Source organism: Equus asinus, chromosome 28 (assembly GCF_041296235.1).
Source record: "Equus asinus isolate D_3611 breed Donkey chromosome 28, EquAss-T2T_v2, whole genome shotgun sequence".
NCBI classification, from domain to species: Eukaryota; Metazoa; Chordata; class Mammalia; order Perissodactyla; family Equidae; genus Equus; species Equus asinus.
The window spans coordinates 25,284,396-25,311,217 of NC_091817.1; the positions used below are offsets into that span (position 1 = coordinate 25,284,396).

General features: G+C 55.8%; 1 protein-coding gene across 10 annotated transcripts in view; it reads left to right on the forward strand.

The window, feature by feature from the left end:
* The window catches only part of NDRG4 (NDRG family member 4), a 42,919-nt gene that overhangs the window by 7,274 nt on the left and 8,823 nt on the right, over positions 1-26,822 (forward strand). For 7 of the 10 annotated variants that reach the window (XM_070500658.1, XM_070500660.1, XM_044761247.2 and 4 more), the window contains exons 2-6: positions 14,249-14,343; positions 18,230-18,274; positions 26,203-26,308; positions 26,551-26,671; positions 26,756-26,818. In XM_070500658.1, the coding sequence (XP_070356759.1) occupies positions 14,272-14,343; positions 18,230-18,274; positions 26,203-26,308; positions 26,551-26,671; positions 26,756-26,818 (407 nt within the window). In that variant the 5' untranslated portion in view covers positions 14,249-14,271. Of the gene's footprint in view, positions 1-14,248; positions 14,344-18,229; positions 18,275-22,198; positions 22,461-26,202; positions 26,309-26,550; positions 26,672-26,755; positions 26,819-26,822 lie in introns of those variants that run through there. The other 3 variants (XM_070500656.1, XM_014827303.3, XM_044761245.2) reach the window with 3 other exon arrangements.

Here is a 26,822-nt window from a genome sequence, read left to right on the forward strand (position 1 = left end):
GGTGATGACAGCTCACACCGATATGGCATTTGCCGTGTGCCAGACACCGTCCTAAGTGCAGTTTCTATACATTAACTCATCATCATAACAGCCCTGTGAGGTATGTGCTATTTTTCCCTCCTTTTTACAGGTAAGAAAACTGAGGCACAGAGAGGTTAAGTGACTTGCCAGAGGTCACACAGATGATAAGTGGCTGGCTGGAATTTGAACCCGGATATCTGGCTCCAGAGTCCAAAAGATGTTTCAAAACAGTGTTTTTGGTTTTAAAAAAAAAATTCCTTCTCAGCATATAGATCAGCCTTGAAAAAAGAATGAAAGGATGTAAGGAATAATTTAACAGTGGTCTCCTCTGGTTAGCAGGATTGTATGTGATCTTGAGTTCTTTGGCTCTTTTGTTTTTCTGATGTTTCTCAGCGGATGTGTATTACATGAAATTCAGGTTCTATTTTTAAAAAACTAAAAATGAACAAAGGCCTTGGGAAAGTGCTAAGTGCGGGGGTTCTGATGAAACCTGGCCCGTGGGCATTCTGAAGAAGAGCTGAGTCCGGGTTGTGGAGAGGCTGTGTTCTTGACTCGAGGGAGAAGGGGTCATTCAAGGTGGACATTGAAGTCAGCTTTCCATAAGTAGAGGGAGGAGGAAGCCGCTGTGGGCCAAGTGAGCAGTTCTGGCAAAGTCAGAGCTGTAAGCACATGGGTGTGTGTGCGTGCGTTGTGCTCATGCACGTGTGCTCGGCTATCAGTCCCCCAAAGATATTCAGATCCCAATCCTGGAACCTGCGAATGTTACCTTACATGACAAAAGAGACTTTGTAGCTGTGATTAAGGATCTTGAGAGGGGAGATTATCCTGCAGCGTCAGAGGGGCCCCAAATGCAACCACGTGTGTCCTCATAGGAGGGAGGCCGAGGGACATTCACACAGACCGCAGAAGGAGGGGATGCGGTGGCTGCAGTGTGATGCTCACCCTGCCCGCCTTGAAGATGGAGGAAGGGGCCTTGAGCCAAGCAATGTGAGGAACACAGCTCTAGAAGCTGGAGAGGGCAGGAAAACAGATTCCTCTTGAACCTCCAGAGGGAGAGTGGTCCTGCCAACACCTTGATTTCTGCCCAGTGCGACTTATTTTGGACTTCTGAGCTCCGGAACTGTGCGGCAGTAAATGTGTCTTGTTTCAGGTTGTGGCAGTTTGTTATAGCAGCCCCAGGAAACCATTGTGGGGTGAGTACGGGTTAGACTCGGGGCCTCCGCCTCTGCCAGGGTGGCACTGTGGAGTGGTGGACAGGCCGCTGGGTTGGGGTCTGGACGTGTGACCTTGGCTGAGCCTGGCTGAGCGCATGAGGTAGTCCTGAGTGAGGGTCAGATGGGAGAGCACCGCGACACCGTTTGGTCAGCAGGAGAGAGAGCATCACCCAGGCATCGACAGGATGTGCGCTCCAGCCTATCTCATGCACACCTGGTCTCCGTGTCAGAACGGGAAAGCTCTCATTATGCGCCCCTCCCCTTGCTTAATCCTCAAGTGCTTTAAACTCCAAACCACGGATGAAATGTATACTCCAGCCGGAAGGACCGCGCATCTTCAGCCACATAACACATCCCTTTCAGGACCTGGGTGCTCTTTCAGTTCACCTGTTGGAGGGGATGGGAGGGCAGGTGCACCCCATCCTAGGCAGGTGAGATGGAGAGGGGACCCCAACCTCCCTGGAGGAGACAGAGGGAATATTTCTGGGATGTCTTCTCCCCAGACTGACTGGGAGGTTCCAGAGCCAAGTCCGAGGTTTGCAGCCCCCGGGGTCATATTCTGTGCAGCCGAAACTTTCCTGACAGCCTGCTCCAGCGGCCAGGCTTGGGCTCTGAAAGTGGCTTTACCAGTATTTCCCGTGTTGCTGTTCGGGAGTAGGTATGTGCTGTTGGGGCCTCAGGGTGGGGCAGGGAAGCTAGTGGCTCTCCTTCGAGTTGCCTGGAGGACCTGGTCCTGTCCCACCCCGAGTGCTGGCGCGTGCCTTGGCCTCATCCATAAGGGGACAGCTCTGAGTCCACTGCTCCCGGAGCCCTGCCAACCCCAGAGGATTCGCTGCGAACTCCACCTCCTGGGATGGGGCCGAGAGGGGCAGTGGTCGGGGTGACCTGGAGGTCCCTTGTAATCTGAGGTGGTCCTCCAGGAGGACTGTAGCCCCAGGAGGTTCTGGGGGAGCTTTATAGCATCACAGCTTTGCACTCATCTGACGGAAGTGGCTGCATTGGAAAAGACCCGAACTGCTAGAGTGCACTGCGGTGGTGCCATTCGAGTGTGGTGGGCGAGTCCTGCCTCTAAGCCCATCAGCCCTCTGACCCCACACCTGGGCCTGGCTGCCTGGATGTGATGGCCAGATGGATGGGCGGGATGCTGGGCTTCACTGGGCCCCTCTGGACCAGGCAGGAGAGAAGACCTTCGACACTATGATACCAAGCAATGGGCTCGCTCTGCTCACCGCCATCTGAGCCAATTAATCACAAGTTAGAGATGGAGAAAGGGAGTCTAATTAGATTAGCTGGCTAATTGGAAGATGGGTGACTAATGTCTCAAAAACCCTTCAAGGATTACAGAATCTTGAGGTAGTCACATAGGGAAAATGGGCAGTGAGGAGGGGGCCAGGGATTTTAGTCTCCAGGCATGACGGGCTCCAGGCATCACATTGTTCCATTCTCCTGTCAGCTGTGATGGATGCCTTGTGGGTGTGTTTCCCACCTGTGGTCAGCCTGTTCCTGAAGAGAAACTCATAGAACAAAGTTTTAATTTATCAAGCTATCGGGGAGTACATGCGTAAGCAGAGGCCATAAATCAGGAGAGCATGTGAATGTTTCAGAGGACGTGCAGAGCAGCGAGCAGTGACCCAGAAGAGAGACTGGAACCATTTAGCAAAACAAGATGGCCTCACTTTTGCTCACTTACAACTATGTTAGGTCTCTTGGTTGCAAGTGACAGAAACTGAATTTAGACTGACATGAAGAGGGGAAGGCAGGGTGTCTGTGCAGCCTGGCGGACGTAGGGCCACGTCAGGCTCTCTCTCCCCCACTCCTGTCAGTTCAGTTCTGTGGGTTGGTTTAGTTCTAAGTTAGGCCCTTCCTCGTGATGACAAGATGGCTGCTGGCTCACAGACCATCCTCCTGATAACCCCACAAAGAGCGCTTCCCCAAGGCTTCCAGCCAAGGCCTGGTCCTGATTGGAGCCCACGTGCCCCCGTGAACCGTCTCTCAGGCTGGGCCGTGTGCTGTTCCCCCATCCCCTACCTCACTGGCTGTTCCTTCTTGCTCTACTTCGCTGCTTTTTCCTCATCTCCTTTCTCTAGGGCTCAGCCCTGGGCCATCTTCTCTGTCCTCATTCCCTCCCGAGCTGGCCTTGCCTAGGCTTGTGAGTTCAAACACCATTTCTGTGGTGATGTGTCCTACCCCAGCCCCTCCCCTGAAGTGCAGACTCTTACATCCACCTGCCATTTGCATCTCCAGCTGGCTCAGGTCTAAGACCAGCCCCCTGGACTTCCCCCCAGCCCTTCTTCCCAACTCATAAATGACACCTCTCTGCCTCCAGTGGCCCAGAACAAAACCCAGGTCACCTCGATGCCCCCTGTCTCATACCCCACATCTGACCCGCCCGCAGCTCCCATTGGCTCCACCTTCCGAGCATTCCCAGGATCCGAGGACTCTCCCCACCTCCACCCAGCCTTGCGGAAGCCGTCAGCCTCTCTCTTCTGGATGATTGCAGTCGCTGGTCTCCCTGTTTCCACCCTCACCCCCCGGGTCTGCTCCACCCATGGCAGAGGAGGGAGCCTTTAAAAAGGAAATCCTGTCACATCCCTCCTCTGCTCAAAACCCTCCCGGGCGCTTCACTCGGAGAAAAACCAGAGTTTTTCTAACCACCTTCAAGGGAAATGGGGCTGAGGCCTCCTGCTGCGGCCCCTTTGTCCCCAGACCTCCTTCTCCCCGGACTCACTCTGCTCCAGCCGCCCCTGCTCTCTTGCCTTTACCAGGACACGCCAGGCAGGTGCTGCCTCACAGCCTTTGCACTGCTGTTCCCTCTGCCCTGAGAAGCTTCCAGACACCCACAGGCCCTCTCGCTCACCCCCTCACGTCCTTGCTCTTGGCGCCGTCTCAGGGAGGCCCGCTCTCTGTCCCCGTCTCGGACATTGCTTCCTCTGCACTTAGCACGTCTGACACACCCCGTGTTTAGATCTGTTGATTGATTGCCTCCCCCCTAGAAAGTTCTACAGACAGAGGACTGTAACGGTCTGTAATTAGCCTGTAACGGTCATCCTCTGGTTTCTCTTCAGATCTTGTCAATCTTTCACCTTTTACTGTTAGTCTGGAATGGTCAGTATTGTATCTCCGGTGCCCAGAACAGCGCCTGGCACATAGTAGATGTTCAGTCAGGATGTGGTGAATGAATGAATGGAGGGAATGAATGGCTTACGCCTGGGCCACTTGGCCACCCTGGGGGTGTGGTCATTCTTGCCTGAACCACGTGGACTGAGAATGGGGCAGGATGACATTAAAGGGAAGCCAGGTGCTGTGACGAGAAGAAAGGGTCTGGGCGTGGAGCGGCCCCGACACAGGGCCCCTTCTGCAGACGTTGGATTCGCGGCAGGAAGACTCTGGCAGCTGCTTAGAGTAGGGGCTTCTCTGCCGGGTGAATGCTGTTCCTCAAACACTAGCACCTCAGGCCCGTCAGAGGAGTGGGGGCTCCTGTGAGAAAAGCACCCGGGAAGAAAGCTGCCGCTTGGGCTCGCTCTGCCGCGGGCCGTCCTGCAGACCCAGGAGCCTGGGCTCCCCTCTGGATCCTGCACAGAGATCCCAGACAGATGAGTGTGTCTTTGTTTCTGGGAAATTCGCCAAATTAGGCAAAGATACACAGCCGAATTGAGGCACCTGTGTTAAAGCAACTTGAGAATTTGTGGCAAAAAGTGCAAACTGAGCTTTTTAACTTTTTAATGTAGGTCATGGTGATGCTGTGAGCTGGTGAGGGGTGGGTGGAAGGTGCTGGCTCACTTGTTGAAGAGAGGATGGAGAGAACGGAGGATAGAGAGAACGGAGGACGGGGAGAAGGGAGGACGGGGAGAAGGGAGGACGGGGAGAAGGGAGGACGGGGAGAAGGGAGGACGGAGAGAACGGAGGACGGGGAGAACGGAGGACGGGGAGAACGGAGGATGGAGAGAACAGCTTCACAGCTTGTGCTGCCCACTGAAGAGAGGAACTGGGGGTTCTGGATCAGCTCTTGGCCAAACCCCATCCTTTCCCTTTTTCTTGAGTTCCTTTAGCATGTCAGGGTGGGTCTCCAAGAAAAATGTCCCAAGTTTAGATTAGCTTCAACTGCATGTGACAAAATACCCAGGACATTAATAGATTATTCAAGATAAAAGTATATTTTGCTCTTTCATTAACAGAGTCTGGAGATAGGCCATCCAGAATCGTGACTTTATGATTCTCAGGTACCTAGACTCCTTCTTTGTGGCCACTTTGTTACCTTTAATGTCCTGCCTTGGGGTCCAAAATGGCTGTTTAAGCTCCCATCGTCACATCTGAATTCCAGCCAGCAGGAAGGAGAAGGGTTGAGAATGGCATGTCTCCTCCTTTTGAGAACACTACCCCAAGGTCACACGCTTCCATTTATGTCTCACTGGCAGAACGTTGTCACATTGTCATAAATAGCCTTTATTCCCATTGTCCACCTGCCCGTCTAAAATTTTGGGCTCTGTTATTAAGGAGGAAGGGGAGAGCAGATATTGGGGGACAATTAGCAGTCCCTGTCACAGCAGGACTTTTTTACTGGCTCCATACAGAAGCCGCCCACATGGAATGTGTTAGTGGGATTCCAGTTCCACCTGCCCCTGCCCTTGGTCTTGGGGTTGGAGGTTTATGTCTGTGTTTAATGCCCGGAGCCATGCTGTGTACAGAAACAGAGTTCACACATTGGTGCTGTGCCTCAATGGAAGAAAATTTTACCATAAAGCTATGTATGTCAACTCTAAAATGCACATTTTTTTCATACTTTAATATCTCTAAAATACAGCCTCTGTCAGTAAGGGGGGCATCAGGGCTGCTGTCATTGCCACCACGTGTGCATCAGAATTTGCAGCGTGGAGGGAAATCCTAGAGATGGTGGGCCAGCACCCTTGGGAGATGCTGCCCCACTCACGTTCCTGATGTCAGAGGAGCAGGAACCGCGTGGAGAGACACGGGCAGCAACAATAACAACTTCAAGACAGGGTGACAGTCTGGAGGCAGAGGACCCTGAATGTGGAGAAGTCTCAGGAAGACCGTAAACAATTTATTTCACTTACGTTTGCCTTTTTAAGAATTCACAACAGAGATAGATGCTTTTTAAAATCTGGGTCTAAGTCTAAAAGTCTAAAGTACAAAAAAAAGTAAAGTAGGTACAAAAATGTTCTGAATGATAAGAACTCATGTGAGTAGCAGTTCAGAAATTACTTTGTGTGTAATAAACAAATAAGCAAAAACATTATGGATAATGAGAATCAGTTTCTCATCATGGAGAAAAAAATTACAAATAAAGGGGGAAAGTTAGACTAAACCTTGTGGTGTTGAATTGGAATTAAAGGTATCGGTATAAATTCCAGGTTTTTGCTATATATACAGATGGATACATATAGAAGTGTTAATGAGTGTGTGTGTTAGTAAACTTAGATTTCCTGGCTCTGCCTGCTGAGACGGCCGAGAACAATGACAGCCCAGCAGCAATGAGCACACCTGGTGCCCAGATCTTGGTTTCTAAACAGCATTCTCCGACAAAAGGAACCAGGGCTCCTTGGAGATGTGGTTGATTCCAGGGCCAAGGCAGAGAAAATACAAGATGAGTTTAGAACATCATATGATACTAGAAAATAAGAAACTACCCAAAAAACAATGGATGCCTGGTGAAAGGACCCAAAAGCCAACTTGAAGGAACCTCAATGGCCAAATCTGGCACAGTTTGAGCAGTGAAAGAAATAATGATAGCAGTGGATTATAACCCATAGAATAAAATAGATATCTGTGAGTCTATCCCAATGTAAATAAATAATTGAATAAAAAGTAAAAGGAGGAGAAAGGACAGCTCTTTCTTACGAGAGAATTCCAATTAATAAATGAAGAGATCATGGAAATAGAAAAGTATCATTAAGCAAACACCACAGTAATAATTGTAGGCAAGGATCATCAATGCTTGCTAAAATTAGTGAGCAAAAGTATGATGAGAAACAGGATGTTTGCGTAGTCTCAAAGTATCTTCCCACAAGATACTTATTAATTATAAAGGGAAAATTAGTAACTTCACCCTGGAGACGGCAGGCACCACCTTAGCAAGTGATCACGGGTAACATCCAGGGTAACATCCAGATTGACATCACGTCCCCCCGATAGGATGCGGTGAGAAGAACAGATCACTTCTGTTGTATTCTTGCCAAAAATGCATGACATTGTTCTAATCGTAAGAAAACAACAGAAAAACCCAAATTGGGGGACATCCTACAGATTTAACTGATCAACATTCTTCAAAAGTGTCAACGTCATGAAAGACAAAGACAGCCTGAGGAGCTGTCTCCCGTCAGAGGACACTGCATAAGGACTAAATGCAATGTGGCATTCTGGATTGGGGCATTGTTGGGGAAACTGGTGAAATCCGCTTCAGCTCTGTAGATTACTTAACAGTATTGTATCGGTGTTTTATTTCCTGGTCTCGCTAATTGTATTATGTTTCTGTAGCCTGATCACGTTAGGGGAAGCTGGGAGATGGGTATATAGGAAACTTCCATGCTTTGTTTTTTCTTCAATTTTTCTATAAGTCTAAAATTATTTCAAAATAAAAAGTTAAAAGGTGGAGGGAAGTATTATGTCTTAATTTAATTGGCAGTGTTTTTTCCTCTTCTATTGGTACATAAAACCTTAGCATGAGTTATAATCAGTAATATCTTAGATTTGATAAAATCTGCATGTAGAATAAAAATCTTTTATACCCTTCCAAACTTATATCCTTCCCTGGAGATAAGCATTGTTACGGTTACCCTGAATCATTTGAAGTCCTTTTTTTTAAATTTGAAAATATATGTGCCTGTTCCATGCATATATATTTTACATAAATGGGCTTATTTATCCTTATTATTCTGTGACATGCCTTTTTCTCTTAACTGCTTGTTTTAGAATGCTTTCCCTGTCTGAGTGCAGCTACCTCATTTTTTAAATAGCCGTGTGACGCTCCGGGGTGTAGATGTTCCATAGTTTATTTGACGATTCTCCTGACATTCATTTGGGTCGTTTCCACTTGTTTTACTGTTCCAAACAGTGCTGCAGTGGGTACCTCGCGCATGGCCTCTGGGTGTACACTTGGGCATTTTTCTTTAGGAGAAATACCTAAAGACAGAATTGCAGTATTGACAGATATTTGCATTTTTATGAACTACCAAGTTGCCCTCCAAATAAAGTTGAACCCACTACAATCCAATTAAGTCTCTGAAGAGTATGTATTGTTTCCCCACGGGTCTCGCCAACACTGAATGTTATCCGTTGTCTGATAATTTGCAGTCTGAGTGAAGAATCATTCATTCATTTCATCTCATTCAACAAAAACATATCAAGTGTCAGCAGAAAACATTAATGATTGGTTATTATTATTATTATTATTATTGTAGGGATGTGATGGGGAAAGGCATTCCAAGCAGAGGGAACGGCATGAACAAAGGCACATGCTTCCTGTGGGTACAGTGTGCTGCTGCAGGGGCTGGCCCGTGGCCGAGTGGTTAAGTTCGCGCGCTCCGCTGCAGGCAGCCCAGTGTTTCTGTGGTTTGAATCCTGGGCGCGGACATGGCACTGCTCATCAAGCCACGCTGAGGCGGCACCCCACATGCCACAGCTGGAAGGACCCACAACGAAGAATATGCAACTATGTACTGGGGGGCTTTGGGGAGAAAAAGGAAAAAGTAAAATCTTTAAAAAAAAAAGAATGTGCTCCTGCGTCGGTGGGGGTCTTTAGTGGTGAGGGTCAGAGTCCAAAGAGGGCTGCCCCTCAGAGGGCAGTTAGGCTTTGGGGGGTGAACATGATGTAGTCTACACAGAAATCAAAATATGATATATACCTGAAATTTATATAATGTTTTAAACCAATGTAACCTCAATAAAAAAATAAACTTTAGCAACTTATATATATATATGGCTGCCTTAAGCACAGTGGGAACGTGCTGGAAGGACAAATGTGTGTGTGTGTGTGTATGTGTGGTTGGCAGGGTGGCAATGGTTGTGGGCAAGGTAGGAATTCATAGGCTCAAATCAAGGAAAAAGCAGGAGAATTGGTCAACTTTGGGTTGGAATAAATCAGGGGCTGTAAGTAGACAGAGGAAATGGAGGCTAGGCCAGGAAAAAAATCATGTTCCCTGCATTGTCGTGTTGGGCCATCTACCTGGGGAGGCAGAATACATGTAGAGTGGGGTTTCGATTATGGGCTCTGGGTTCCTTTCCTGGATCTGCCACTGGGGGACTTGCAACAGTCACTCGCTCCTGTGCCTTTTTTTCTCATCTGTGAGATGGGGACGCCGAGGGCAGGTCTAGTCTCCAGCCCAGCCCCTCCCCCAGTGCTGTCCCAGCCGTCTGAGGTCAGGATAGGGACAGGGAGAGTCATGTGAGGAGCCAGCTACCTGGACGGCTCCAACCCCCTCACTTAGTGCGGTTGGAAGTTGAGTTCTGATTCCTGGGGCCCCTGGTCTCTGGGACTTCCTTTCAAACCATGGTACTGGCGTGGTGTGGGTGGAAGGGTGTGTGGGGGCACAGGCTCGGACATGAGTCACGTGCTCACCCTCTGCAATGTCTTTCTTTATCTGTGACGCAGACTTCTCCCCAGGATGAAGCTGGCCAGGCCCAGTTTGACTCTGCTCCGTGCTGCATCTTATTTCATTTGCTTGTGGCTTTTCTCATAATAATGGGACCTTATAACCAGGACTTTCAGGAGTGCAGCATCCACAGGGCACCTTGGACCATAACCTCGAGCATGACCTGCCAGGGTCCCCTCACTCTTGTGGTTGAAAGAATCCACAGCGTCCCACAGTCCTGCCTCTTTTCTCGTACACTCGGTTTCTCCCTGTCCCACAAGGTCTGGTTCCTCTGTCCGGGTTCTCCTGCAGACACTAACTTTCCTTGGTTTACATCTTGCCTTTCTTCTCCTTCAGTTCTTGAGTTTCTCAGTGGACAGCTACAGGGCTTTTGAGGTGGGGAGCGATTCTTATCGTGCAGCATCGTCCCTGAATTGACAACCCTTCTCTCCTCTGCCCCTGAGCACCAAGTGCTGGCTGGAGCCCCAGTTGTGGAGACAACCCCAAACCCCCACAGTCTGTTCCCAGACATCCCCTCTCACTGACCAGGGCTTCCCAGGCCACGGCTGCTGCTTTATTCCGTAGGCTGTGTAACTACTCCTGCTCAATGTAATTGAATATTTATTGAACAGTTTCAGAAATGACCATAGCAATCGCTTATATTTTTAACCCTAATAAATCTGAGGGTTCACGTGGCCCAGGTCTCAGCATAGAGTCTCATTTAAAGAGACACAAGTCAGCAAGCAGAAGTAATTGAAAAGAAATGCAATCCCTGGGGCCAGCCCAGTGGTGTAGTGATTAAATTTGCATGTTCTGCTTCGGTGGCCCGGGTTCGTCGGTTCGGATCTTGGATGCGGACCTAGCACCGCTCATCAAGCCGTGCTGAGGCAGCACCCCACACAAAAGAAGTAGAATGACCTATAACTAGGATATACAGCTATGTACTGGGGCTTTGGGGGGGAAGAAAAAAAGAGGAAGATTGGCAACAGATGTTAGCTCAGGGCCAGTCTTCCTCACCAAAAAGCATACCCTAAAAAAAAAAAAAGAAAGAAAAGAAAAGAAAAGAAATGCAATTCCTCCTAAAGAATCCACCCACATTCACCAGGGGCCACTCACATCTCTGTCACCCCAGTGAAGAGTTTGCTGTCCCTCGTCCCTTTCCCGTCCTTCTGTTGCAAACATCAGTGTGGTCCCCCTACCCGAAGGTGGGAACCCTTCCTTGAACAGCAGCCAGGCGGAAGAGAACGCCAGAGTTGTCTCAAGTAGGCGGAGGAAGGTAAGGAACCCCCAGCTCGCCTACGTGAGGTTATTTTTGTCCTGTGCAAATAAATATAAAAATCTTCCATTTCCTAAAGGCATTTTTCTATTCATTGTCTCTGTTGCCCCTCAGAGCTTTCTGAGGCGGACCTCAGAAAGGCTAACGTGCCCATTTTGCAGATAAGCAATCCTTTCGGTGATTTGCCCAAAATAACGCTAGGCAGTGAGTGATCCGGAAGAAATATTGGCCGTGGTTTCATGACTCCAGCCCGACCACTGATCCAAGGAGGGCTGGAATTCGTCTCAGCCCCGTTTGGTCTAACGACCTATGTTGTCTTTAAGGAATCAGGGATGGGAGGGAAATAGAAAGGGCAGACTGAAAAGGGCCTTCACGGTTGCTTCACAGACCCCAGGGGTTGCCCACCCCGCCCTGCTCTGTGCCACCTCGCTCCTCGCACACCTGACCTAGGCTGCCTTGTGGGAGCTTTAGAGGAATCTCATTTTCTTTATTTTTTTCCCAGCTTTATTGAGATATAATTGACATATAACATTGGGTAAGTTTAAGATGGCCAACGTGTTGATTTCATAAAGAATCGCATTTTCTTATACTTTATCATCTAGCTGCTTTCTTTTTTTAATCGTAACTTTCTCAGGAGGAAACTTCTCGGCCAGCGCTCTGTGGGGATGTCCACCCTGGCCTCTGTTCTGGCCCTGTTTTCCGTGGGCTCAGGCATTCCCAGTTCCCTGGATTATAAAGTTTCTCTCCAGCCCCCTTCCCCACCACCCCCTCCCTCACAGGCCGTCTGTGCCTGCCCTGCCCACTCCCAGCCCTTTTAATAGCACCGTCCTTGGGGAGGATGGTCTCCAGGCTGATTTCATAACAAGCCTGGTGAGGGCGGCGACAGCTCGGTGCTTCCAAGGTGCTTAATCGAGTTGGGTGTTCACGGGGGCTGGCAGCCATAAAAGCCCTAAGGGGGGAGGGGCTTTCCCAGGTGGGGGCCCTCCTTTCAGCTCCCCCCCATGGATGGCTGAGTGTGCACACATCAGAAAGGATGGGAGAGAAAGCAGGGAGGGGGGAGGACACGCCTTTCTAAAAATACAGCCTATCTGCATTGTGTTCGCTGGTTTCCCTGGAAACCACTGGGAGCAGAGAGCTCCGCATGGCCCGGAGGTGCCCGGCCCTGGGGCCCTGGGTGGCCAGGGGCCTCTCTGCTTGGCCTCTTCCTGCTGGGCATGAGGCCCTCCCAGGGGTCTCTGCAGCTCTCGGTCAGCCTTCTGTGAAGCCTGGGTGGCCAGCAGCTCCCAGCCCAGCCTTAGGACCTCTGCACCCCAAACTAGACTTGGGTGGGGACCCTCATGCAATTGTGAGGTGCCATCTTCACGTCACGGGAGGGCTGACTCTGCCTGCTTCTGACGGGAGAGGAGGAGGCCCAGGGAAAGGCTAGGGCTGCCATTTGGTCTCATGACAGCCTGCCACAGAAATGGGTTCCATCCGAGGCCCCGTGCCCTTGGGTCCCAGAAAGCCACCGTGCCAACTCCCCAGTCACCGGGGCTTCTCCACAGGGAGAAGCCAAGGGAGCCTGGATGGGATGAGGCGGGGCGTCTTCTGACCAACCGGCTAGTGGAAGTGTCCTCCTTTTAGGGCAGAAGGGAAAGTCTGAGGGCGTCACCCTTAAGAAAGACTAGAAATAGAAGTAGGAAGGAAGGAGGGAGGGAGGATGAGAGGAATAGGAATCCATCCTTCCAGGTCAGGAGGTGTTAGAGGTGTTACAGAACGATTCATAATTCTTATAATTTAGATAATAGTGTGGTTTTAGAACTGCTTTTTCTATTTATCATGACACAAGCATTTTCCCATGTTATTAAATAATCTTTCACAAATTGTTGACCCAATGACCTATTCATGGACATTTAGTGTTTTCTAGGTTTTTTTTCCTATTATAAATGGCACTGTGCTGAGCCTTCTTACAGATCAATCATTGGGTGCCCTCTCTGGTTTTCTTAGGAAATTTCTTTCCAGAGAGAGGATTGCTGAATCGAGAGTATGAGCCTTTTCAATTATCTTCATTTATTCTGCAAAACTGCCCTCCAGAAAGGTGGATCGATTGATACACCCACAAGCAGCGTAAGAAAAGTGCCAGTCTTGGCGCATCTTTGCCAGCGCTGCAAACTTAGCCAGTTCCATTGGGAAAAAAAAAAAAAAAGGTATCTTGTTTAATTTGAATTTCTTTGACTTCTAGTGAGCTTTAATATCTTCCCATGTATTTATTTACCAACTTTAATTCTTTTATGAATTTCCAGTTCACGTCCTTGGCTAGTTTCTCGCTTGGTGCATTCTGAGCTGTACCATCGGGAAATCCAAGTGAGGGATGGTGGTGCCAGGCTAGACGGATTGTGGGGTCCTGAGTCCCTCTCTGTCTGCCTTCGCCACACTGGCTCCTCCAGACACAGGCATGCGTGTCTACACACATGTGCACATATGAGCTTTTCTATCTCCTGAGGGTCAGAGGCTGAGGGTCTCCCAGGAACACCCAGCCCTGAGGGCCTGGGACCTACCGTCTGGCGGCTGTGGGTTGATGGTCAGCTGTATGGTCCCTGCCTGCTGGTGGTGCATCATGAGTGGCACCCCCTCCTTCAACTTCCCTCTGCCTGCCACGCTGCCAGGGGCCCCCTCTCCCCTCTCCAGGCATCCTCACCGAGGCTGGTCCTTCCAGCCCTCAGGACAGCCCGCAACTCTTCTGTGTCCTACTGGACCCCACTGTCCACTTCCCACCACAGGGCACTTCTGTCTGCTTCTGACCCTGCCCTTGGCCTCCCTACACTCACCTCTCTGCTTCGCAATAAATGCAGAAGTTTACTTGAAATTGTTTTAGGGATCATCCTGTGTTGTTTTTCTTTCTTTTTTGAAATACGTTTTAACTTTTAAAGCAAATAATATGACGACATCCCTGAGCCAAGCAGGCAAGGCCGCAGACGGAGCCTTGCTGCCCCGGGGAAGCTGCGCCGGCCTGCGCTGGGGCATGCGGGGATGGGGGGGGGGGGGGTGGTGGGCGCGGCCCGGGACCCCCGCCCCAGCCCGGGCCTGCCCTGTCCTCGTCCGCCCGGGAGCGTCATAGCCAGCCCGGCGTCCCGCCGCAGGCCCCAACGCTGGTCCTCGCCCTCCCTCTCTAGGGCTCCTGCTCCACGACGTGACCATGGCCGGGCTGCAGGAGCTGCGATTCCCGGAGGAGAAGCCGCTGCTGCGGGGCCAGGACGCCGCCGAGCTGGTGAGTCGCCCCTGCGCGGTCCTGGGCGGAGGGCGCCACCTCGTGGCCAAGAAGGAAACTGCGCCCCTTCCCTCCAGGCTTGACGTTGGCACCGGGCCGAATCTTCACTCCCCGCTGAGAAGCCTTGTCCCCGCCTTGGGGGCGTTCCCTTCCTGAGTGCCCACGCGACTAAGTCCCAGCCCACCTCGCTGTGCTTTGGCTTTTTTTTGACGCTCTTTAGGAGGGTGATTTCCATTTTAATGATGAGGAAACTGAGGCACAGAGAGGTTAACTCACTCGGCTTAAGAGGTTAAGGTCACACAGCTATCAGGGAGTGAGGCCGTGCTCAACCCCAGGTTCTGGGAGGCCCTTGAGCCCCAAGAGGGTACCGCTGGGCAGTGCTGCCTCCAGCAGGGGCACGGTGCTTCCCCGTCTGCCGGGGCCTTTCCGGGTCTTTTCCTCACAAGCTCTGAGGGCTGAGCGTTACCGACAGTGCCTCCGGGAGCAGTGGACGGAGGCGCTCGAGGTTGTTATTTAGGGCACCTGCCGTTAGATTTCGGTTATTTCTACCCCACGCTTTCTTGATGTGATGAAGGCAGGCACAGCTTCTCTCTCCCTCCCTGCACGGAAAACTGTGGGTCCCCTGCTGTGGAATTCTGGGGCGTCAGGGCCGGGTGGCGGGGCTCTCTGCTGCTTATGCCGTCGCAGCCCCCCTCACTCTGAAGATGGAGAAGCCAGGAGCCGAGTCCCTGCCTCTTCAGCACCCCCATGGCTGCCCTGCCCCGGCCCCTGTCCTCTTCTGCCCAGGAGGTGAGCCCCAGGGCCCCTGAGCGCCACGTGTTGAGACAGAGTGGCTGGCCGGGGCTGCAGGGACCCAACCACATGAGGCCAGCGGTCATGTCCGAGGAGGGTACGGTCTTATCTTGAAGCCGGAGCCTGGAGTTAACTTGTCAGTCCTGATTATCAGGGGCAGGCCCCCGGGAATGGTCAGGGCTGGGCTGGGGAGCACATGCTTTGCAGAGCCCGCGTTCTGATTGTGCTCTCCGCCTGGTCAGGCCCATCAGCTCTTGTGCAGGCGCTGGCAGCAGCCTCCTCCCTGGTCTGACTCCGTGCAACCCTCTCAGAATAGATCATAGCCCTCTTCTGCCTGGAGCTGGTCAGGGTTCCAGCCACAGTCCTTCCGGGCCAGCCTGGCGTCTGCCCCGGCCCCCACGCTCTCCCCCTGCTCGCTCTCTCCTGCCTCCGGGCCACCCGCTCTTCCTGGACTGTGGTGCCGCTCAGAAGAAAGAAGTTTCCCAGAACTTTCTGAGAAGTGCCTCCTCCCCACAACCAGCCCGTCTTTCGAGGCACGCAAGCAGAGAGCAGCCTTCTTTGAGGGCTTGGTGGGGTGGATGGTGACCCTCGGGGACCCCTGCACCCCATCACAAGAGCTGAGATTTGGGGGTTTCAGGGCAGCCACACGGAGGCGCTGCCTGCTGGAACGGGGTGTGCGTCTGTGGGTGGCGCAGGGAGCTGAGGGCACCTGGCCTCACGTGTCCCGAGCTTGCCTCTTCCACCCCTCGCCTCAGCAGAGCACCTCAAGAGACAACCCACAGCCCTCCCCACCCCCAGCATGGCCCCCCTTGCCACCCCTCCCTCCCTGGGTCGGTGAGCATGGCCCCCTTTTGACCAGCAGCCTGGCTCTGCCTTCTTCCTGCTGCATTTGGTGTCTCTCACCTCGTCCCTCCTGGACCTGGACCAGAGTTTGCCACCATAATGTCCCCACCCTGCACGCAGGTCTGCCTCTCGTCCTGCGTGGAGGCCTCGAATGCCCAGCTCAGTTTCTCTCCTGTCTCGGGTCAGCACAAGACCCGTGCGGACCTCACATCTGCTTCTTCCAAGGAGCGTGGACAGCCTCTTCCCCAGCCCCAAAAAACCTAGATGCTGCCCGCGTGACCTTTGCAGATTTCAGTGACAGCTGTGCAGTCCTGCCCCGCTCTTTGCCTCCCGGAGCCGTTCTCTCTCTTTCCCAGATGGTTACGCTCACAGACAGCGTCTCCTTTTCCAGCTGCACTGTGTGAATGTGTCTGTCCTTTTCCTGCTGTTTCTTGGTTTTTGGGCCCTGCCCTCCACAGCTTCCCATCCTGGCCCCCTGAGAGCACACAGCGCACCCTGCCACTGTCTGCCTCATCCTTTGTTTAGATTTTATTTTTATCAAAACCGCACTCTCCCTCCTTCTCTTAGGGTCTCGAGTTTGAAAACCTCCCCCGTTTCTTACCCTGGCCTTGAGCAAGGTCTTCTGGTGAGAGGATTCCTCGATAACCAGCCTTGTCCCCTTTTCCCAGACCCCACTCCCCTTCCTCGGAGGTTCCAGGAGTGGCCTGGCCGCCTCCGTGCTCTCCTCCCCTCCCCATGCAGAGCCCCCGGCCCTGGCGAAACAGCCATTGTTGATGAGACAGCCGCAGTCGCCGGCAGCCAGGCTTTCCTCTGGGCATTAGACGCTCTCGTGCCCTCTGATTCTCTCCACCTCCCCGCAGCAGCACATCTGCCAGAATGCAGGTGGTTGGACTTGCCTACTTTGAGAGTAAAACATCAGAACTGCTGCTTTTTGTTCTTTTCCTTCCCACTCCCGTGACTTGGGGTCCTTTTCCTTCGCGTTGCACGTTGGTGACCCACCCCTTCTCTTGCTCTCCTCCCGTGACGTCCTGCTTCTAATCCGATCGTCTCCTTTATCCACGTATTTACTCCGGAGGGGCTGATGGGGCATCTGGGGCACACGAAGTCCAGTGCAAGGGGACAGAGAAGGAACAACAGCTAACGCCCTGCTCTCCTCTAGTCCTCGCAGACTGTGAGGCCCCGAGGCGAAGGTGCCTGCCCAGAGGCTCAGAGCCGGGCAGCAGGGAGCAGAGGTTCCTAGACAGACATGGTGCAAGCCGAGGCAGAGGCGGGATCTCTGCTTTTCCTGGACATGTTCCGGTCCCCCTATGAAGTTTCCTTCCCCCGACAGAGACCCAGAGAGGGCACAGAGGGTCTGAGGGCCCCCCGGAGGCGGTGGGGCAAACCTGCTAACTCAGACACACAGGGTTCGAGCCCCCAGCCCCGCCCCTGCTCTCCATCTCTGCTGCATGGAAAGCATCCATGCGTCTCAACCGCGTTCCCCTCATCCGTGAAGTCAGACGTGTTCAGGCAGATCTGCTTGTGTTTGGAGAGCCCATTCCATGCCAGGCTGTCTGCTGAGAGCAGAACCAGACATGGGGCCGCCTCCGTGGGGCCTGCAGCCCAGTAGGAGGGACAGCCACCAATCAGAGGCTCACAGCTTCAGTGTAAATGAGCCCAAAAGCGGGGGACCTCGGGGAGCACGAAGCAGGCAGGTGTGGCAGGGTGGGAGCGTCTGCAGCTGCAGGCCCAGACCACGCCTGTGGCTGGTCAGGAGAGCCCCATTGTCCCTCCCTCCATGCGTGGGCCTGGGCCTCCCATCCCTCACGTAGGTGTGACAGCCCAGCCTCTCTGCCCGCCTCTGCTTGCTTCCCTGGCCTCTGTCCTTGTGCCCTGATGGTCAGACCTTGAAAACCATCTGTGGGGGCAGCAGGGCAGAGTGGAGTCAGCAAGGATTTGGGATCAGAGATTCCACCACTTTCTAGCCTGTGATTCAGCTTCTCTGAGCCTCACCCTTCTTGCCTGTAAAGTGGGAATCGTCATATTTTAAATTATTAGGTAAAATCGATGCATGGAGCTGCTCCTAGGCTCATCCGTCAAGTACTTAGCCCATTCCTGGTGCTTGGGAAGCCCTGGGTCACTCTTGTTAACATTAAGACAGACTGAGGGACAGCAAGCGAATCTGCTCAAGGCAGAGCGCCTGTGGGGGTCCCCTCCCCGCCCGGGCCAGCCCAGGCCTGACGAGCCACCCCTTCTGTTTGCTTTCCCTTAGGAGAACTCTGACACCTTCCTCCTGGCTGTGGACACAGACTGGAAGGTAGGTCTGGCTCAGCCTCCCGAGTTGGGGGACCATCAGCTGGCTGGCCCCTCACCCCACCCAGCCTGTTCCCAGAGGAGGGTCGCAGCCCTTGTGTGTGCCCCCAGCCTGGAGCAGCAGGGGCTGGGCATCTCACAGCCTCCAGGACCATCCCCACTGCTCACAGCGGCTCTGCCTGCCCCCCTGCCCTGTGGAGAGATGGCCCCTCCCTCCCTGAACAGGACAGGGGAGGGAGAGGAGGCCTGGGGGAGTGAGGATGCTGTCAACTGAATCAGCATCTTCGTCCAATGAGAGCCAGGTTGACTCTCCGAAATAGCTCCTGTTTCCATGGCAGCTGTTGCCGGGACAACCACGTCCTCTTTAATTTGTTGCCAGATTCCCTGTGAAAACTGAAATCCTTGTTTGTTTCTGTTCCTCCACACAACGATTTCGATTTCACTCACTTGGCCAGCCATTTCTCCCCTCTGAGATCCGTAGTGGCCGTTTATTTTCGTGTCTCAGAAAATGTCTGACAGCAGACAGACTGTGTTCTGGGGTCTCGCTGGACCTCAAAACCTGCTGAACAAAATCAGACCCTTCTGAGACCTCTGTCCTGGCTAGATGGAGCTAGCTGCTGCCCTGGCCTGGGCCTGACTTCGATCTGGGTCAGTCTCCAAGCCCCATGATAGCCCCAGCCTTGTGGTCTGGACGTAGGGATGACGTGGGAGGTGGGGCGGCCTGCCAGCTCCTCCCCCAGCGCCAACTCCGCAGCGAGGATCTGAGGATCCGATCTGGACCTGCGTCGGGCCCTGGGTCACCAACCCCTTCAAGGACTCAGGCAGATGCAGCCACTGTGCACATGCTCTGGTCCCCCGGGAGTGCCAGCTCCAGACACAAAGGGCTCCGGGGCTGGGAGGAGGGGATGGGGTGCATGGGAGCCCAGGAGGAGAGAAGGGAGGGATGTGTCCACGAGGTGGCCCAGGCCTAGCCAGGGATCAGGACAGGCATGCCAAGGGGTCCTGTTTGTCCTCCCTACTTCAAATGACGGCGGGAACATGTGGGCAGACGGCCCCTCCTCCCTGGGCTGGGGTTGGTGGAATAAAATCCAGAGCAGCCAGCCCCTGCCTGATATCGAGTGGGACCCCGGAAGTCAACAGGGCTGACTGCCAGCCCCCAAAAGTATGAGAGGGGAGAAGGGAGTCCTGGGGTCCTTCACATCCATATGCCAAGCCCAGCTGAGAGTGGCTGCCCCCACGTGTGGGACCCTGGCTCTCAACTCCTTCTCTGGAAAAGGGCTGCGTGTGCTGAAGGCTCCTCGCCCTCTCCTCTGGCTACACAGCATCGAGGCTGCCCTTTTTTTTTTTTTCGTAAAGCAGCTGTGAGGTTGCTGGCAGAGATTTTATCCCACTTCGTCCCTTGCCTTAATGGACCCAGCCCCCAGGGGAGGCAGAAGGACAAACTAGAGCCAGACAGACCTGGGTCCGGGTCCTGGCCCTGCCACTCATGGGCCACCTGACCTCCAACATATGTCACTGCCTCATCCGTGGAGGGAGACAGGCAGCAAAACCCCCCTGGGTGTCTGTAGGGTCCGGGATGGTACCCTCAGGCCGGGCACTCAGACCCTGGGCTGACGGTGACTGGTGGCCACCAGAGCTCCAGGAGTCAGAGCCAGACTGACTGGATGCGATTCCTGGCTCCGTGCTCACTGGCTGGGTGATGTGGGCAGGTTATAGAACCTCTCTGTGCTTCTCTGTAAAGTGGAGGTTAGGAGGATGAAATGAGGTGATGTGTAAAGCGTTTGGATAGAGCCTGGCACGTGGGAGATGTGCTAATAAACATTTGCTACACTTAATAACTCGACCTCAGGCCCAGGGTGCTCCGGTGCTGGGGACCTGTACCGCTTACTAGCTGATGGGAAAATGAACATCTCTGTGCTTCCGTTTCCTCATCCTTCCTCACAGGCTTGTGAGGGTTGTCTGTTATCCTGGCTACTACCTGTGCAATAGGCACTGCTGTTCTCCCATTTATGGAGGTGAAGGCTCAGAGAGGTTGACTGACTTATCCAAGGTCACACAGCAGGGAAGTGGCAGAGCTATGACTGGTACCTAGGTTTGGTCAACAAGACCTGAGCCTGCCTTGTTCAGCTACAGCAACTGTACAACCTCCAGGGAAGGGGCCAGCAGTTTGGAGAAGCACACAGATGATGCCATTTCTTTGTTACCAGGGCCTGGGTGGGCATGGGGTCAGGTCTGGAGTGGCTTACGCAGCTTTTTCTCATCCTCGTGACCACTCCGTGAGGAAGGCAGGATTCCTGTTTTACAGTTGAGGATCCTGAGGCACAGAGGAGCCAAGGAACCTTACCCAAGGTCACCCAGCTAGTGGGGGCGGGAGCCGGGACTTAGACTCAGGTCTGTGGATGTAAAGCCAGTGAGCTGAGCAGAAATGGAGGCCATGGTGGGCCGCGTCCGAGGCCAGCCTCTCACCTGGGTCCAAGGAGGGGAGAGGCCACTCAGAGGTCAGAGGTTGGGGTGGCACAAGGTTGGATGGGACCATGGAGGAGCAGGGAGATGATGGCAGGAAGGGTGGCAGGCCACCCCCGCTCCCCTTCGAGAAGCATCTGTGAGGATTTTGTGGCAGGTCAGGGGGCAGGGCTGTGTCTTCGCGGCTGCCTCAGTAGTCGGAGCCTCTTCCTGTGCCAGAGTGGCTGCAGGGAACAGCGACTGTGGCCAGGACATGAGGGCAGGGGGACACGTCGTTCCACCCCCTGGCTGCCCTGGGAGAGCAGGCCCTGGCACTCTGCACTAGGCCGCCAGAGCGAGAGGACGGAGATGGGGCAGGGGAGGTTGCTGATGGCCCCAGGCAGAGGACACGGCCCAGAATAGCACACGTGGCAGGTGTTGACCAGGTTACTAGGCACCCAGAGATGGGGAGATGACCACCTTCCCAGGGCAGCCCATACAGCCCAGCCAGTGTGCACGGCTGTCACACAGGCATCAAATGGCACGTTCCTTCACCAAAGAGACAGAATGGGGACACGGGTGCCCCGTGGCCCTCCCTTCTCTGTCGCTTCCGCTTCTCCCAGTCCTGGGGTGCCCTCCTCTGCTCCCCTGCCTGGTCCATTTCCTCTGCCTCCTCCTTCTCCTGTTCGCTCTACCCACATGTCTCCAGCCAGCTCTTCCCCCACATCCTTGCTGCTCAGGAGGACGGGGCACAGAGCCTGAGGTGGCTCATGCGTCCTGCTCCCCAGAGACCCGGGAGCCAAGCCCCAAGATGACTGGCCCGGGAAGGAGAGCTGGGTAGGTCTGCGGGAGGTGGGCAGGTGGGCATGTCCACTTCATCAAGCTGCCTCCTGTCTCTCCTCCTCTCCCTGGTGGCCTCCAGCCCCTTGCTACAGGATAGGGGTAGGGAGGGCAGAGCTGGTGTGTGCCCACCATACCTTGGACCTGCAATCTACGCAGCCCCTCTGGCCCCAGAACCCCTTTCAGCAGTGTGGGCAGGCACTGAGCATGCCTGTGGGCAGAGTGGGGGCAGCCCTAGGGGGGACCTTGGGGATGGAGAAGTCCCCAGGTTGCCCCAGACAGCAGTGACTCGCCACAACCCTTCAAGGTTAAGTGATCCCTGATGTGGAGGTGGGCTTGGTGGGCCCTCCCTGCTCCCCAGGGTCTAGGTCAAGGGCTGGGCAGTGTAGGGCATGCCCTGTGGCCCGCCTTGCCCTGCATTGATGCTGGTGTCTGTGAGAGGCTCCTGTGTACACAGGGCACACCTGGACGCGTGGCGTCGCCTCGCATCTTCCCAGGACCCTGTGTGCAGCTGCAGCTGTGGGTGTGTGTCTGTGCTGGCGCCAGAGGGATGCAGGAGCCCGGGACCATCAAGGATGATATGCTGCTGGGGGCGGGAGGAGCGGGGGCAGGGCTGGGTGAGTGAGGACCTCGGAAGCCAATTGGAGCCAGGTTGTCTCCCGACAGCCAATCTGGGAGCGGGGGCTCCTAGTGGCTGCTCAGAAACCCCGCTAGGAGGAGGGGCCGGCCTAGGCCCGGCAGGCTCTGCATATAAATGGCCCCGGGAGGAGCGGTGCCCCATCTCAAAGCCTCTGATCTCCTGCTGGAGCTGCCTCGTCCATCTGGACCCAGTGACTCAGGCTTTTTGGTCGCCCTTCCTGGGCGAGGCGGTCGCGTCCCTCGGCAAGATGCCGGAGTGCTGGGATGGGGTGAGTGAGGGCTCCGGGGCGGCGAGGGGGTCAGGGCCGAAGGGCATCCTTCAGCCCATGTCTGGTGGCGAATCTGCCTTCAGTCGCCTCACCTGGGGCATCACCGAGGCAAGGCCAGCAGGTCCTCGTCTCCCTGGTGATCCTGGTCTGCCGTGTTCGGGGGTAGCTGCTAGCCCCCCAGGCCGGGGAGGGGTGACATCTGCAGAAAACGGCATGGGCTGCGACTTGTCTGCAAGCCTGTGTGGGCCGGCGTGCCAGCGTGTGTACACCCCTCGGAGAGTGTGCCCTCCGCCTGGCACGTGCCCGGCTGGCGTCTGCCTCGCGCCTGTGACCATCTCAGCGCTGGGGGAGGCTGTGCGCCCCGCGTGTGTCTGGGGTGCCTGTGCGTGCACCCCAGGGGGCTGCCCTCGTGACCCTGCGGGCTTGTCTCGGTTGTTTGGGTGGCTGCACCGGAGTGCGAACAGAACAGACAGCCTTTATTCCTTAGGAGTTGCTTGCAGCGCCTCCTGGTCCCCAGGGCACCACGGTGCCAGTCGGGCAGAGGCGGGGAGGTCTGGGGCGAGGTGCTAACTAGGCCGGCAAGCCAGGGTTCTTGTGGGGGAGGGGACGAGGGGGGTCGCGGTGCCTTATTTTGTGGGTGGGGGAAGGCACCCCTGGAGCCCCGAGCCTGCAGGCTGGGCGCCTCCTCCCGCCCGGGCAGCAGTACCCAGGGGTGCTGTTCTTCCTCAAGGAGGGAAAAGCAGGGCACACCTCCTGCACCCCCAACCCCTGCCTGCCGTGCCCGGTCCGCAGCCCACGGGGTCGCCCCGCACCCGGGCAACGACGTCAGTGGCTGCCGCGGGCGCAGCCCGGGTCCCTGAAGGATGGATGCGGTGGAGGGAAGAATCGGACTAGCCTCCCCTCCCGGGCGCACGCGCTGAGCCCTGGCTCAAAGGCTCCGCAGCACTCAAGGTCACAGGCGAGGAGAAGCCAACCGGCGGAGAGGGGAAGTCAGAACACCCTCCCTTGCTGCCGCAGTGCCTCCGGCGGATGCCCACCTGGAGGCGGGGCCGTGCTCTGACGTCACCGGGAGCCAATGGGAGCGCGCGGCCCTGGGGGTGGGGGCTCCGAGTGCGTCCGGCTGCGGCCCCTGGGGCGACCTCCTTGTGCAGCACCCAGGGGGACAGGGACGCTCGGCCTCGATCAGGCGGAGCTGGGTCTGAGCTCCGGGGTTGGAGGAGGCGCAGGGAGGTCGGCGCGAGGGTTCAGCCAAGGTCACTGGGCCGCGCGGGCCGGGCAACCGCGGCGACGCCCCAGGGTCTGCCCAGGCCCACGCTTCCCGTCCCCGGGGAGATGCGTCTTAGTGGGGCGAGCACTGCGGCTGAGTCCCGCCGCCCCGAGGATGGGGACCTGGGGGGGCCACAGGCTGGGAGGGGACAGACCCCCCTCACACACAGCCATGGGCAGTGGAGGTCTGGGTGTGGAAGGCCGTCGCCCTGGTCCTGACTTGTGCCCCGCAGGGCTGGAGTGACCCTGTGCGGGGACTGCACTTCATGCCGCAGGAAGCGCATTGCGCTCTAGTGCGATGGCGCGCCTCCTGCCCCCGACCCCGCCCTCCACAGCCCTGTGCACCCCTCCTGCCCCCGACCCCGCCCTCCACAGCCCTGTGCACCCCTCCTGCCCCCGACCCCGCCCTCCACAGCCCTGTCCACCCCTCCTGCCCCCGACCCCGCCCTCCACAGCCCTGTCCACCCCTCCTGCCCCTAGCCCCCACCCTCCATAGGACCGTGCACCCCTCCTGCCCCCAGCCCTCCCCTCCATAGCCCTGGCCACCCCTCCTGCCCCCAGCCCTCCCTCCATAGGACCGTGCACCCCTCCTGCCCCCAGCCCTCCCCTCCATAGCACCGTGCACCCCTCCTGCCCCTAGCCCTCCCCTCCGTAGCACCGTGCACCCCCTCCTGCCCCCAGCCTCCCCTCCGTAGCACCATGCACCCCTCCTGCCCCCAGCCCTCCCTCCCTAGCACGTGCACCCCTCCTGCCCCCAGCCTCCCCTTCATAGCACCATGCACCCCTCCTGCCCCCAGCCCTCCCTCCATAGCCCTGTGCACCCCTCCTGCCTCCAACCCTGCCCTCCAGAGGCAAGAGAGCGTGGTGGGTGGGGGACACAGCACGGCCTCCCCAGCAAGTAGCTGTGCAGCGGCTGCCTGCTTGGTAGTCTTCTGGGTGGAGCTGGATCTCCTCCTCAGAAAATGCAGCCTTCAGCGCATACCCTTGCCCCTGAGGCTGGCACCTGACAAGGCCTGCCCTGCCCTCTCTGGGCTCGACCTTGGGCAAGTCATTTCTCCTTCCCCCATCTCAGATTCCTACTCTGAGGCTTGGGTCACTGTGAGGAGTAAATGAGAAGATACGTAAGAAATGTCCAGTCCGTGGTCAAGGAGCAGGAAATGTTCCTTGTTCTGATGGCCTTGAGGGAGGAGAGGCCTGGGACAAGGGGAGGCTGTGGTGGCCCTGGCCACCTGGAGGGCAGCAGCAGAAGTGTGGCTTTCATGGGGTGGCCTTTGGCCACGGAGTTGGCATCACTTTGTCATCCCCACTGGAGACTCAGGCTGGGACAGTGGCCTCTGAGCCCAGACCCAAGAAGGCCAGCCCCCAAGAAGTTCTCTTGGAATCTGTGTCCTCCATCTGCAAAATGGGGGAGGAGCTCCTCTCTTGCATAACACACAAGGCACCTAGCACACAGTGGGTATTCAGTCACCTGCTGCTTCCTCCCTGTCCTTGACCCTAGCCCCACCTCCAACTCACTGGCCACCCCCTTTGGTTCCTGGGGCTCCCCATGGTGCAGGGCAGGGCTGTTTATTCAGCTCTGACGGACCCTCTTGGAGTTTCCCAACTGAGTGGCCAAGAGTGACCAGTTGCAGAGGGCCAGCCAGCAGAGGACCTCCCCAGGGCTTAGGGGGGCACAACCCAACCTCTCCAAGTGCCCAAGGCTCCGCAGACATCAGCTTGGTTAGTTCTCACTTAGTCCCCGTGAAAAGGCTTGGGAAGAGGTGGCTGAGGCACAGAGAAGTGGTGTTCCCTGCTCAAGAGTCATACACACAGTAAGGAGCAGGCACAGCATCCAACTCCTGCTTCCTGAAGGACTAACAGCATCCCAGAGCTGCCACTGCAGAAGGCTCTTGGGGAGGGGGTGGGTGTCTAACCCGGCCCTGCCTGAAGGGGAGGTGCATTCAAGGTGGAAGGACCCACCTGAGCAAGAGCCTGGAGGTGGGACCCAGGGGCAGGCCTGGGGGTTGGGCTTGGCTGGCGTCGGGGTGTTCACCGAGGATTCTAGGCAGGGCTGTTGAAGCCATTCCCCTAGAGGAGCAAAAGCCCTTCGAGGGTTCTGGGTTGGGAAAGAACACGGTGAGGGCAGGGCTCAGGCTGGGGTGGCAGAGCTGTCCTGGAGGGGCTGCAGTGAGACGGAGAAAATGGCCTCGCTGGACCCTGGAGGGCTGCGTGCAGGGCACCTTCCCCCACTGGCTGGTTTGCAGAGGGGACCAGAACTTTCCATGCAGACCAGTCACATCCCTGTGCCGAAGGGCCCTGGGAAGGGTGCTCCATCTGGTCTGTCCTCTCTGGGAGCTGCTTGGGGTGATGAGAATGGGGTGCTCCAGGTGGAGGCCCCACAGGCCCAGCAGCCCCCAGGCTGCCCCACAGCCTCATTTCCCAGAAGAACCAGGAGTGGGGGCCGCCCGGAGTGTCCAGCCTTGTCTCTCCCCTCCAGGAACATGACATTGAGACACCTTATGGCCTTCTGCACGTGGTGATCCGGGGCTCCCCCAAAGGGAACCGCCCAGCCATCCTCACCTACCATGACGTGGGCCTCAACCGTAAGTGCACCCCAGCCTCATTCGGCTTCCTCTGCCTGGAGTCTCCCAGAGCAGTGAGGCCCCCTTCTCTCCCCGTAGGACCCCATAGATCCCTGCGCCCACTTAGCTTTGTGCCCTTAGTTATTTGGGCCTCAGTTTCCCTGCTGGAGCATGAGGCTGATCACTCTGCCTCGCCCTGCCTCCCAGGCCCACGGGCCCCCCTCCCCCTCTGCTCAGCACAGCTGAGAGGTGTGTCTTTGCAGACAAGCTGTGCTTCAACACCTTCTTCAACTTCGAGGACATGCAGGAGATCACCAAGCACTTCGTGGTGTGCCACGTGGATGCCCCCGGGCAGCAGGTGGGGGCGTCGCAGTTTCCTCAGGGGTAGGTACCCCGGAGCCCCTCCAGCTCTCCCCAGCTCTGCGCCCAAGACTGCACCTGGGCCTGACCTCCTGCTCTGCCCCGCAGGTACCAGTTCCCCTCCATGGAGCAGCTGGCCGCCATGCTCCCCAGCGTGGTGCAGCACTTTGGGTGA